The sequence below is a fragment of the Nelumbo nucifera genome, chromosome 1 (genome assembly GCF_055504915.1).
Source record: "Nelumbo nucifera cultivar China Antique chromosome 1, China Antique-T2T, whole genome shotgun sequence".
Lineage (NCBI taxonomy): Eukaryota > Viridiplantae > Streptophyta > Magnoliopsida > Proteales > Nelumbonaceae > Nelumbo > Nelumbo nucifera.
This window is the reverse complement of record NC_142649.1, coordinates 33470923-33485514: the sequence shown is the minus strand read 5'-3', so window position 1 is coordinate 33485514 and position 14592 is coordinate 33470923. Positions and strand designations below refer to the sequence as shown.

At 35.0% G+C, this 14592-nt stretch overlaps 1 protein-coding gene across 2 annotated transcripts; it reads right to left on the bottom strand.

Moving 5' to 3' along the window:
* Window positions 1–667: 667 nt before the first annotated feature.
* Window positions 668–13657, bottom strand: LOC104612046 (putative 1-phosphatidylinositol-3-phosphate 5-kinase FAB1D). Of its 2 annotated transcripts, XM_088903377.1 has the most exons (14): window positions 13475–13657; window positions 12264–12494; window positions 12079–12112; window positions 11339–11944; window positions 9592–9736; window positions 9167–9511; window positions 4609–5586; window positions 4163–4497; window positions 3957–4083; window positions 3694–3861; window positions 1747–3456; window positions 1578–1669; window positions 1403–1460; window positions 668–1313 (listed from the first exon to the last, which is right to left on the bottom strand). In XM_088903377.1, exons 2-14 carry the CDS (start codon window positions 12475–12477, stop codon window positions 996–998), a joined length of 5130 nt encoding a protein of 1709 aa, XP_088759503.1. In that variant the 5' UTR covers window positions 12478–12494; window positions 13475–13657; the 3' UTR covers window positions 668–995. The 2 variants fall into 2 exon arrangements, with proteins under 2 accessions (XP_088759503.1, XP_019055743.2); XM_019200198.2 differs by having other exon boundaries at window positions 1403–1669.
* Window positions 13658–14592: the final 935 nt, after the last annotated feature.

Sequence of the window (14592 nt, the reverse complement as noted above, 5' to 3'; positions counted from 1 at the left end):
GTGCACCGAAATTTCCAACTACAAAGGCTTAAGATATACAGAAAGGTAAGATATACCAGAAAGGCTAAAGGGAAAACTCCCATTTAGTATCCTCTACTTTGGTCCCCGAACTTTAAAATGTGACAATTCAGTACCCGAGCTTTCAAAATGTATCAATCTAGTACCTGCCGTTAATTAGTTGCTAACCAGCCATTAAGTGGCATTTGAAAGACACAAATGCCCTTTGGTGTCATCTAATTTTCTTTATAAACCATCCAAACATTGACAAAAAATTAACAGTCTTAAATCATTGCCTCTTCTATTTAAAAAAGTTGGGGTCACCAGAATGCTATACATGACCCCAACTTTCTTGAATATAGGCAAGGATTTGGAACTGTTAATTTTTTGTCAACATTTAGATGGTTTATAAAGAAAATTAGATGACACTTGAAGGGCATTTTTGTCTTTTTAAAATGCCATTTAATGGCTGGTTAACGACAGGTACTGAATTGACACATTTTGAAAGTCCGAGTACTGAGTTGTCGCATTTTAAAGTTCAGGGACCAAAGTGACACTAGGCCCAAAGTACAGGGTATTAATCGGGCATTCCCCAACCCCCCCCCCCCCCAAAAAAAAAGACATTCTTTAAGGTAAATGTCAGAAAGCATACCTTCCAGGAGATAAGAAATTTTGTTTCCAAGAAATGCATGTATATTTATAAACTTCATGTATTTACAATATCCATTGAACAATTCAATAATGACAGGAAAATAACATATGAATGAGACTCAACTATATGGCACTATAAAGATGGAATACCCCAATAATTAGATAAAAATGCAAGAAAATAAAAAAATAAAAAAAAAGAATAGGGGTATTTTTACAAATGGTAACAATATATATCTATATACAATCCTTGAGAATGGGTGGAACTTTGACACTTAAAACAAAAGATGAACTGGAACTGCACAGAATGGCATCTAGGCATGGAAATTATTGTTCTCATTCTGGCTCTGCTATGTGTCTTTTAATTGAGAAGAATCATCGCTCTTGTTGTAACAGAACTTGCAAAAGCCCAAAGGTATTTGGGGATTCCAACATTCTGGAACACTTAAAAAGTGCATAGACATGAACTTCCTGAATCGTTTCTTATACTCCTTTGGAGAGATGACTGTTGGGGAGACATTTTTTGGAAGAACAAGGGAGGCTTTCACCCATGTCTCAAGATGTTTGTCCCAGGTATATTGTCTCAAGTAATCAATAATACCACAAACAAGTTCATGCCGCTGAGTATCCACCCCCACAAGTAAAGAGTAGTCCATAACATTTATTGACTGTAAATATCAAAAGAAGGTGATTTTTCAGTATCGTGTCAAGTGAGCTCAAATAGAACCTGAAAAGAAACAATTGACTATATACTCACGGTGAGAAAAGATGTGTCGTTCCAAACAGCCCGTTGCAATAGATGCTTTGTTTTTGAACTGACAAACAAAGGAGAAACATGCATGTCGTCAATGAAATTCTGATCCAAAAGAACATTATTTGAAGCATCAGCAGCTGAAATATATCGAGAGTGCAGAGCGCCTTTGAGATCATACAGGCGTGCAATATTTCGGCCAAATGTAAGATTTTCCATCACCATCAGTTCATGTTTAAATTCTTTTCCACTCTTAGACTGTCTGATAATAACCTGCAGTCAAAATTAAGGTCAAGGAATGTTAAAGTTGCACAGTGGTTTGTTCAGGAAAAGATGTAAAATAGACAAACCTGATATAGTCCTAAAATTTTTGCAAGGCAGGTCTGGCTTCCTGAGTTGAATGATTGATTAATATGCTTGAAATAATCTGGAGCAAACTTCAAAAATGAATCAAATTCTGTTTTCTTGATTTCTTTAATGATAAACCTGTCATCCAGGGTCTTCGCAAAGAAAGATTTGCTCTTTCCACCTTTAGCGTCCCAGTTCTGACAATGACTGAGGGAAGCAATATAATCAAGCTCACATGGACAGCACTGCCTTCTAAGAGCATGAAACTCTTTATAATATAAGCAAACGACTGAATATTTACCCTTCTTGGCAAATTTTCCAACACCTAGAGATATCTCTACATGAAGAGACCGTGAGAACATCAGAGGATCCAGTGGATTCAAGCCATCGGAACTTGATGCTTGCAATTCTTCCATTGAAACACTTTCAGTTAAGTGCAGTCTATTAGAATCCAAATAACTAGTTGAAGACCAATATGGTGAAGTAAGAGAAACATCTGAAGATAGGTTTTGCAAACTCTCAATTGTTTTACCAGTCTCTGCTCTCCCTTCCCATGTTTTGGTTGATCTATGTTGATCATGCAATAAGGCAAGAGCGCAGGCAATTATACTTGAAAATTCACCCTCAAATACTGACACGACATTGTCATCAGGACCAACAGGAACATGCAACCTAGACCCATCATTCATTATCAACTGAGTGAGTGAGGTTAGGAATTCTGGTGTGTAGTTATTGATGAATCTAAATTTCTGTGAGCAGCCTCTCCGAAGCTCCTTTCTATATGCCTTACGTATTTCTGCAAAAGAATTCCAAACCCAGTCCTCAGAGTCAGCTGAGTTGGAAAATATGGAATTTGTATATGCACCAGGGTCCAGATCCTTGGAACCAGAGTTCATATCCATCTCATCAAGTGTTGAACCATCAAGATCCACACTGATAATAGAGTCAGTGTGTCTAAGACTATCAGTAGTAACTGTATTAGTTCCATAACCCTGTAAATGCTCAGAAATGGGAACATAGTTTCCTTGACAATTATCACCATCCAAAGGAAGAATAGAGGAACAAGAGGGTCCTTTATAACAGCCTTGACCAAGAACAAAGTTGTCCAACATTCTGCTTGCAGTGGATGCACACTCATTACTGGAGAACTGAACAGGGCTCAAATGCCCCACAGTTTGCCCTTCATTAGTGTCAGCATGAAAAGAGCTGTTGACCAAAGTGTTTGATTGACCAGATCCTGAAAGAAAATCTTCATGCATAGGTTCTGAAGCCTTGACTTCTGTAATATTAATTTCATCAGCTATAGATGTTTCCTCCAACTTGACTTTTGGTTCAGTCTCTAGGATGAAACCAGAGTTTCCAGAATTATGATAATTGATAGACGATAAAGTGGTTTCAACATCATGTGGATCATTACAAATGATAGAAGCATCATCAGAAATTCCTTCACAAGAGGGCAAAGTATTTTTTCTTTCCTTGGTTCTTCCTGCAGAAATGCCACTCTTCTGCAGCACTAGTTGCTCATCATACACTTCTTTATTACTACAACCATTGTTAATGATTCTAGAGTCAGAAAACATAAGAGAATGCAAACGCCGATCCCAAACATATAACTCAAGGCAGAGTTCCCATCGTAATCCATTCAAGTTGAGAAGCTTGTGAACTGACTGCTCCAGATGCCCATTCTTATCAAGAGCTTTCTGAATGAGTGCCTGAATTTGATAATAAACAGAAGAAAAAGAATATGGTGTTAGCAATTAGTAAAATAATTGATAACAGCCACCTCTGGGCAAAATCAGGGTACAGAAACACCTCCCCATTGATTTGAATAGAAAATATTAACAAGGAAATTTGAAAAGGATATAATAGAATCCAACAAGTGCCAGAACCTGTGTTATGTGATAAGAACATGTCACTATGTCAGCAACTCATAATCAAGATTAACTAACCTCAAAATCAGATTTTTCTTGCCTTAACATCTCTTCAACTTCAGAGAGTTTCCTTACTGGACCACCAAGTCCCAGGGGTACATTTGAAAGTGAGCTAGAAAACCCTGACCCTATCTTCCACAATGAGTTGTTAACCTCCATGAATAGTAACAGCCCTTCTGTAAGCACCTAAAGTAAAACAAACCGTTATTTCCAATTAATTCACAAAAGTTATACATGAGCTTTAAATAAAAAAAAAAGTCTCTTGTTGACGCATAGCATACATCTTCAGCTTCTTTTTTGAACCATTCTTGTCCAATTGGATTATTGAACTCTAAAATCTGAGGCGGCATGGATACAGTATAAATATCTACTGGAGAGTACCTGAACATTGCAACTGTTGGACCCAATCTGCAAATTTTCCACAAATAGGTCTTTATACAGTCAAAAGATAAGGACAAATGAAAATAATAAGCATAAATTCCCATACCCATAGAAGAAAAGGCTGTCTCCAAACAATGAATGTGTGCAATTAGACAACCTACAGGAAGTATAGTGGTTTGAAAAGCTAAGCTCCAAGAATTTTCCAAATGAAAGCCCAAGGGATACTGTAGATATCACCACTCTTCGTGTAGATTTGAGGATTCCATTCTCAGGCTTACATTTTAAACAACTAGTCCACATCCAAAGTTTCCCTTCTGCTTCACCAGGCAAATGCAACTCCTTAGGAAGTTGTTTAACTCGTATTGTCAGCCTCCCATTATGATGTGCATAATGGTAAATATGAGATTCTGGAGGTTCACTGCATTTTGAGCACCGGTGCCTCTGCCATGAATATAATATTTTTTATCAGCCCCACCCCAAGCAAATCATATGTAAATCTCAAAGAAGCAAAAAAATGAATTTGGAAAATGGAAACAAAATGAGCTGAGGAACCTGATTGAGTAAGTTTTCACACAAGAACCATCCAAGGGGCACATCAGAATTCCTATAGTAGTTAATACGAGAAAGACGGTTTTGCTCACAGATAGTTCCTCTTAAGATATTTCGACTGCACATCAGAAATAAAATGGCCTGGGTATCTAAAGCACTGCTGATACCATTATTATGTTCCATTTGATCTTCATTATCAATATCAACCTTGACAGTGTCCAGAGGTATTTCAGGACAAGCTGACAAAGGCTCAGCTTGTTTACCAATATGTGACCTCATTTCTTCCACAACATTCTCTATTTCTGTCTGACAAATGTCAAGTGCTTCAGGAGATGTAGTCACAGGAAATACAGCTGATTTCTTGTTCTCTAGTTCCCTTTCCTTGAAACCTAAGCATGTGGAGATAGAGTGGTAGGTAGTGGATGAGACAAGAGGGAAGCTATCTACAAGGATCTTAACAGAGGCTGACAATGATGACAATAACTGCCCAGAATGAACAGTTGGTATGATTGGATCATAAAGTGCTTCTGATAAATGACAACTTTCATTGTCAGGCATATTATGACTAATAAATGCACTTTCAGAAATATCATTTCCCAATGAATGGACATTAGGATAAGATCGTAGAAGTGTACTATTGCCATCTAACCCCAAAACTGAGTTTGGAGACATTCCTTCATTAACAGACTTTTCTCGGAAGCCATCAGAAATAGGAATTTCAGTAGTAGTACAGGAAAGAGCTGGAGAGTCAACCCAAGAACCATTTGGGTGAAGAAATGCACCAGAAGATCCAACAAATGGTATTTTTTGATCTGACAGAAATCCATTTGCTATTCTACTACAACGAACAGAAGAGAACATTGCCCTTTGATCAACAAGAAAAGAAGTCTCCAGGATTGTGTGATATGCCACAAGAACTGCATACTGCACCACACATTTAATTTTTTTCAATTCATCACTCGGAGCTCCCTTCAGTAAAATCTGCAATTTGAAATTACAAAAAGTAATTACCCCAGAAGTCATTAAGATTCTGGCAGAGAACAATATTAAAGATCTGATGTCACAACATCTTGACACAGAAGGAATTTTCAGACTAAACATAAGGAATGAAGGCAACCTTCTTATATTATAAAGCAACACAAATTGCATTTCAAGTAAAAACCATTCTGTAGCTGGTGTAGTAGAACACATTAGAGAAAGTACAGAACAAACTAAGACACATAGTCATTAAGTATACAGTGCAATAAATAACAAAAAATCCATAAATCCTAGTTAGGATGCATTAAATGCTACACCATTAACACTCTAACTGAAGCATTAGAAATAAAAGTAACATTTGTATCCATACTTAAGAAGATACTTTCATATTTGAGAGAACACCTTGGTTGTACTACATCTTAATTGGAAGACTCAATAGCTTGTATCTTTTACAAAATTGCCACAAAGTTACTTGGAAACACACATACATACACAAAGACATACAGGAATATAATCAATGCATCAGCTGTCACATTCAAAATTCCAAATGGACAAGAAGCAATTATAGAACTTTATTGCTTTAATTAAATTTTGTAATTCAGTATTTTTTTGAACTTTTTTTTTTATCAATAACAATAAGCTTTATTAATGAATAAGTTTTGTGAAACTTTAATTACAAAAGGGGGGAGGCAAACTATCTTAACTCCACAACAACAAAAGAACAAAGAAAGAAGCTAAAAATTAGCCCAATACAGAGATTCCTTAAACGCCCCTTGCTTGGCTAACCCATCAGCCATTGAGCTACCACTTCTCTTCACCCAACTGTACTTCACCTCAATATCCCTACTCAGCAATTTAAATTTCTTCTTTTCATTGCTGTAGCTCCACAAACCACTGTTGTCTCCCTTCAGCCACCTAATCACCACCTCTAAGTCCCGTTCAAGGACCAAGCATCTGATGTTTAATTCTCTTGCTCTTTGGATTCCTTCCAGAACTGCTAGAATCTCAGCCCAAAGAGAGTCACCCTCTCCAATTGGGCCTGAGAACATAGCAGTAATAAGCCCATCATTCCTGAACACTCCCTCAATCCTAGAAGGCCCTGGATTAGTTTTTTTTTTTCTCTTGAACTTGATAGTCCATGGGGAGTATATTTATCATATTGTAAAATATAGTGAAATGCCATCTTATGACAAGTCATAAAACTTGGTAAGCCAATAGCTCTAGACAGGTGTTGATTTTGTTTATGACTCAGTTCAAGGCATTCGTATCAGGGGCTCAGATTTGGTTGTTTCTACTTTCTTTGGATTTCTTTTCTCCTTTTCTATTGGATGCAGATGACTGTATGGTACTTGATCTCTTCTTTTTCCCCTCCTTGTTAAGATCTTTTGAGAGCATGGGAAAAAAAGAGGATATGCAAGATCTTTTAAGTGCAATTTTAGCTTCATTCTGATCCTACTTTTATTTCCTTTAAATTTTGGGGAAAATACTTATCCTAACAAATTTTCAAACAAATTAGACCAATCTAGCAATATTTATGGATACATCTATGAGTCAAAGACAAGAATTAACAAATAAAAATTGAATATAAATTCTGCATTTTAGTAATTTTTAGGTTTTAAACATTTCTTGAAAATTTTGGGTTTATCTCTTTCACCTGACACAAAATAAATGCAAGATCATTAGAGAAGATCCAAAAATCTGTTTTCATTTTACTTCATGGTTCATCCCAACGAACTAAATTGAGTTAAGTAATCTATTGTGTCCATGGAATCTATCATCAAATTATAGAAAGTCTGATCATTTCGTGACTATATAAAACAAAATGCAACAGTGTACAACATCAACATATCAAAAAGGATGACCAACAAAACATATCAAAAAGGAACACCACAAGTATTCTCCTCATTGTGCATGACAATGGTACATTAGTTATATGTCAAGAATACAATGGTACATTAGTTATATGTCAAGAAAATTTGCTAGCAAAAATAGAGTGTTATGTTCATTTGCTCAATTATTTCTTTAGAAAACTTGTGCATTTGAACTAATATTTATCCTTCTTTGGCCTGGATATTGGGAGTCGAGTGGACCCCAAGCACTTAACTGAAGGGGTAGAAAAGTAAGTTACATACAGAAACAGATACAGCCTCTGATGTTCTTCCTAACATAGGTATGCCAAGAGGGGATAAAATAAAGATTCAGGTAAGTTTCTTAGTTGAATGAATTTTACCCTTTTCAAAACTAAGATTAAAAAAATGCAATTCTATGTAGATCAAAAAGTATTTAATTTCATTTAGATTCCATACCTTGAATATAGGAACTCAATCTAAAGTTGCTAAATTTTAAAGTATAAGGACTAGTTGACTTGGGGTTTTATTCAAGTAGCAAGAGCTAAATATGGACTTCAAGTTTTCAAAGATCAAATTCAAGAACTAACGCTATGTTTGGTTTGAAGGAAAAAGTAGAGAAAGGAAGGGAAAGGTAGGGAAACTCATACAAGGTTTGTAAGGGTTTCCCCAGCTTTCCCTTCCTTTCCCTATTTTTTTCCTTGAAACCAAACACAGCCTAAGAGAATAGGACTCAATATAGAACAAAAGTTAAGAACACGTTTATAGAATAAGTTCTAGATGGCAACACTCCACCAAAGGATAGATATAATAGCAACAATATACATATCAGAAAGTCAATTTTGAAGATAACTATCATAGATAAGACGGAAAAGTCATAGATACAGTGATACACAGGGATAGGTTTAGTAAATACATTTAGTTCATACAAAATTATAAATAATCTTTGATGTATAAATTATTAAAAGTAAAGCATAAGAAATGCTTAAAAATAGTCCTTTTTTTTATAGTTTGCTTAAAATAGTTTATCTGACTACATTAAAAACTATAAGGCATTTTAAAAAATATCACATGGATACTGATGGTTTCTTTTTACTTTTGGAATTTCTAGTAGTTAGGTCACTACCTAAAACAGTTTTTAATTATGATGACTATATTTAAATTTCATTTAAATTTATATAATAAAACTTGTAATCAGTAACATATCAGAGAATTTTACTAGAAATGAATAAATAGGAGAGAACAGACAGAGGGAAAGCTTAAGATGCATTTATGGCCTCAAATTCATATTATATCATTTAAATTGAGGCTTTCATGTTCTAGATATAGAACTGATATGTATTGTACATGCATATTGACAGGAAAAAATTAAAAGTATTCATTGAAAGATATTTATATATATTCAAAACAGGAATTTCACTAAGGTTCTGCCTAATTAGTTTTTAGAAGATACAATCACGAAATGGGTAATTGGGCATAGCTTTAGATGTCCATATCAACCATTTGTCAAAAGGAGACGAATATATCTTCATTGATGAGCATTGGAATTAATAAGATGTCAAAATTATACACTCCATATAAGGACACATCAATCAAATTTATAAATGCTCCACACGAATATATCTTCAAATGCTTCAATTCATCATTTAAGAATCCCAAGGTTAAAACCAATACATTTCAAATTAAAGGAATCTGAGAAGCTATATGGCATCAGTAGTATAAAACAAAATACTCACCGTACAGCCCAGAGGTCTAGGACAACCCTCAAGGAACATTAAAGTCTTACTGGGTCTCTTCCCACCCTCAACATAACCACCATGTTCCTCAATAAACTTTTCAAAATGGAAAGAATCACATTGTTTCATCTCTTGGTTCACCAAACTATCAGCAGAAGACACAATTTTTGAACCAGTACAACGAGCAATTTGCTCTAGCCGGTGAAGCTTCATATCAAAGACCAATGTTATTCCTTTTGTAAGAAGAGACTCTTGCACATCATGAGAAACAGTTTTCTCCACCAAAACCACATTAGGGTGGCACGTTTCTATCATCTCAATGATTGTCTTCATATTATCTTTCTCCTGTTTACAACCAAATAATCAGGACTAATAATTGAGAATTTCACCTCCAAACAATGGCATATAATATTAACACATATTACCTGATCCATTGAATCAAATGATGACAACCTGCTTGAACACTGGCCAAGCATTCCCTGCAGCAGCAACAATCTAGGATTCTTGTACTTGGTATGCATGTGCTTGTGTGCAGAATTTTTCTTAAAAACCAAGCCTTTTATCACTTGACTGTGAAACCCAAATATTTCCAAAGGTCAGAAAAAGGAAGATGCTTCATCCTCGCCCAAGCTAGTTGACATTTAATGATATATAAAACATAGTATTTCAGAAGGCTATAAGGATTTGCTTTTTCAGTTCCATCAAGATGAGGCTCAACCATGGAGACTCATGGTTTAGAGCTTAAGAGCACATGTGTCAAACCTTATGGATCCTAAACAATATGGATCACATAATTTTTTGTTTTTTTTCTTTTTTGAACTAAGTAGTGTAAACCACATGCATAAACCAGAAATAGCATTTTTCATTACAAGGAAAGTAAAAAGGTTAACTTCTGTAAGTTAAAACCTAACTTTATTGACATTAAGAGTTTCTAATACCATTAAAGAATGTCTCTAATACTATTAAATTGGTTATTCACATTTGAGGTCATTCACATCATGTTAAAACCCCTTTGATGTTCCATTCACATTAAGAGTGTCTCTAATGCCATTGAAGAATGGTCAGTTACTGAAATGCAATGTGCTTTTCCATTTTCATGTGATTCCTTTACAATTGTTTATTACTGATGAAATATGTTAATTTACCTTTCAATACAAATTGATGACTAAAGATCACCACTTTCTATTATACAAATAAACAAAAATAAATAAATATTATAATGACTAGGTGTGGATTCAAACATGGATGGAAGAAACAGAAATACAAATCTATTGTAAATTGCTTAATAAATTTATAAAATCTGTAAACAATTTTACAAGCTACTATATGATTCATGATTCAATTTGACTTAGCATTCTCTACAATTTATGGCATGATTACGATTCTTCCATTGGAAAACATAGATACAGTTATAGATATCTCATTTGATATAGTGGTGCCATGCGCTTATATTTGGAATGTTAAGGCAAATATCATTTATCAGTAATTAAATATTGTCAATTTTAATAAAACTTATAACGTCAACAAATTTATCATAGTACAATTTGTAAAAACATAACATCCACATATTTCTATAAGTGGCCCTACTCAAAAGTATACTCTAGAAGTGTCCTTGCAATATCCAGTGTCATGTCAGGTGCATATCATGGCTGACACTGGTATGATAAACGTACACAGGTGTCCTGGTGTCATAGACTGCAAAGACTTCTTTCTTCATGTTTGAATCACATATGAATTTTCTCTATATAAAAAGGGCAGCCCACTGCATGACGTTCCTGCCAATGTGGGGTCTGGGGAGGGAAAGATGTCCACAGCCTTACCCCTGCACATACAGAGAGGCTGTTTCCAAGATTTGGGCCCCGGTTGCCCAAGTCACAATGGAGCAACCCAGCCATTGCACCAAGGCCCACCATCATATGAAGTTTTCCTATATAGATATGAATATTTGTATTCTTATTTTCTGCTAATTTAGTTACATTTTCTAATTTTAGTTCATCAATTATTTAAGTTGAAGAACCAAGAAATCAAAGCCTCACATGTATGGATGTTTTGGCACATCACTTCATGCTTACTGTTTTCTAAATCTGATAGAAGATTGTTTCATTTCCTCATTAGATAATTGACATGTACACCTTACTTAATAGAGGTAGAAGGTACAATAACATTAGTTACCTTTGGTTGCGAGAACCAGTTGCAATACATTTAACCTTGAAATAACCTTCCAGATCCATTGTTTTACCCTCAAAAGCATCAGGCTTCACAATCAACGCAGCTTCCCATGATAAAGAAGTAACTATGTCAACCCAGCTCTCACCAGTCTCTTCTGACAAAAAAATGCCTTTCAACATAAGAAGTTGACTGACAAGGACCTTAAATTTCCCATTCATCACCTCTTGCATTGCCTTCTCTAGCCTTACTTTCTTTCGCTCTTCTTTAAACTTGTAGATGCCACTGCCTTCTTCATGAAAGCTACTTAAAGAACTTGGTTGACCCCATTTTGTGCCATCACCACATTCATCATTGGGAGCCACTCTGTCTTCAACATCATCCTCCAGATCATCTGGTTCAGGGGGCACCCACAATTGGACATCAGTTTCAAAATCAAAAGATTGAGAGAGTTCTGCTGTCTCTCTAGAAGCTGTAAATGATTGGTTTGAACTCTCTCCACCAGCCTTAGCTCCTTCATCATCACCAGCTTCTATAATTGGAATATCTATTAATACACCATCATCAGGTAGGAGTTGACTACTGTTTAAAGCACCCTCATCCCCTTCCACCCTGTCAATAATAAAATTACATAAAATTTAAAAGAAAAAAAACAAATCAAAATGAGCAAATTGGTCAACAAGGTGATAGTACTACATCACAAATTAAATGGTCACTATGTAGGAAAAAAAAGAACCATGAGATACCTGCCAGGTATATCTATGTCAATTGAAAAGTCACCTGCAAAGAAGAATATAGTAGAAAAAATGGAGTTAGAACTGCACTGCTTTTTGAAGGCATAAGCATATTGGATTTTTAGCAAGATCCATCAAAAGGTAAACAAAAATGAGAAAGTGGAAACTACTGCAGCTTGAGGTAAAGTTATCTTTGCCTGTCAATGAAATCGATGGACTGATCAATTGTGCTGCATATGGACTAACATCGTTATGTACAGTGGACTCTTGCTCCTTCATCATACCACAAAACTTACAGGCTTGCGTGGGATCTCTACCATCCAATTTAAACATATTCTGTCTCTTCTTAGATTCCTCCCCATTATCCAACTCTGTCAAGGGCGCATCACAAACATTGCATATTGAATACATGTGATCCAAAGGAATCTCTGCAAACCAGACTACCTTTAAATGAGTTCCAAAGCTGATTCTTAAAAAGTTCAAATAGAAAAGTAAGTGAATAAGTTTTTCTCTCCTCTCTGCCCATTGCATAACCATCCAAGGATCATTCAAACTGCCAAAAAGAACCATTTACTCCTTTTCTGAAACTTAATACTAAAAATTTGCATTGATGAACATAAGAATCTTACATAATTACCCCTCCAGGTTCATAAATCAATCTCCTAACAGAAGGAATGAAGAAAGCATCACAAATACTAACTAAAAATAGTCTGGCAAGCAATAGAATTTTGAATGAGAGACTAAGTGAAATTGTCGCAATGCAATTTGTGAAGCGAATACAAGAGAACAAAAAAAAAAAACAAAACAAAAAAAAAGAACAAAACAAAACAAAGAAAAAAAGCCCAAAACAACAGGGCACCTACACAACACAATATAAAATAAATAATCAACAAATGGCATATAATGTTGTCCAAGCATAATATCAGAAAATAAGAAATTAAAGAGCATAATGCTCAAATTCTCAAATTCCAATGGAAGTGAAAAGTCAAAAAAAAGGATATTTAAATAAAAAACTGATCATTCCGAGACCAAATTTTAAAATAAATCGTCAGACTCTAGGAAAAAAAAAATAGCATAGCAGTATCGAAACAATTCATCAATCAACGGAACTTACTCAAACCTTGAATTTCCTCGTCCAACCAGAAAATTAAAACTCAGAATCTCCCGAAAAACGTCCAGAGGAGAGAAACTCAATAATCCAGAGCCAACCCCAACTACCCAAAAACGCAGCAAATTCTCAGAGATTTATAAGAATATTTGAAGTCCTAAAATCCGCTAAAACCTTCCATAAATCCCAGTTTCCATATTTAAAACGCCAAACACAAAACCACCACTACGCCAAAAATACAGTTCATAGAATGTTACTATTTTTATCAAAAAAAAAAGTCGAATCACGTCTAAGACTTACTGGTCAAGAAACCAGAACGAGAAGAACGTCAGAGAGTTCCTTGCAGAGAAATATAAAGCATCATTATCTCTATTGTCGTCGTTAAAATTTAAATTTCTGGCAAAGCAAAGAAGCAGCTGTTAACTTCCAGAGTGTGTACAGACAGAGAGAGAAGCAAGGGAAGGTTGAAGAGAGAAGAAAAGGGAAGAAAGAAAGAAAGAAAGAAAGAAAGAAAGAAACAGAAAGAAAGAAAGGAAGTGGACCCCACTATTTAAACCGTCTTTTCCAAAATACGTATATACGATATCCATTTGCCTTAATTACGCAGATCCGATACGTGTACAGATAAGGCACATATGTACACTGTACACATGCTCTATATAGGGATGTCAGTGGATCGGGGTTGTGGTAAACCCGCATTGAACTTAACCGATCGGGTTTGGGTAAGGAGTCAACCTTAATCGGGTTTCCATGATTTGAGATGTTCCCATCCTAGACCCGACCCGATGACGTTAGACATTGAAACATTGACTTAGCGCCCTTTTGTCGTTTGAGAAGACTTGAAGAGGCTCATCTATGACTATCAAGGCATGATTTTGGCCCATGTAGGCCTATTTTCAGGAAAAAGAAACACTATCAATGGATCGAGATCGGTTCGGGGCAGGACCCATTTCGACCATTAATCGGAACAATTATCTTGTACCCAAAACCAAATCAGACATGATAAAACCGGATTATACTTGGCATCTATAATCTATCTGTATGATTGTATTGTCTATCTTTTTTTTCCTTTTCTTTTGAATTTTTTATTTTGTTATATATATATATATATACTTTCTCCAAAATTATCTCTAATTCTTATTTATCTTCTAAATTATCTCTAATTCTTATTTATCTTCTAAATTATCTCTAATTCCTATTTATCCTCTCCCCTACTTTTTATCTATATCTATCTAAAGAAAGTTTGAGTTAAACAAATTAAGAATTGTTTAAACATTCTAACAAAATTATATAATAACTTTAAAATATTTAATAAAAACACAAAAAAACTAATTTTATATTTTTACAAAATATATCACAAAATTATGTACTAACAATTTAAATTATGTCTTTCCAAATTATCAATTTAAATGTTTTTT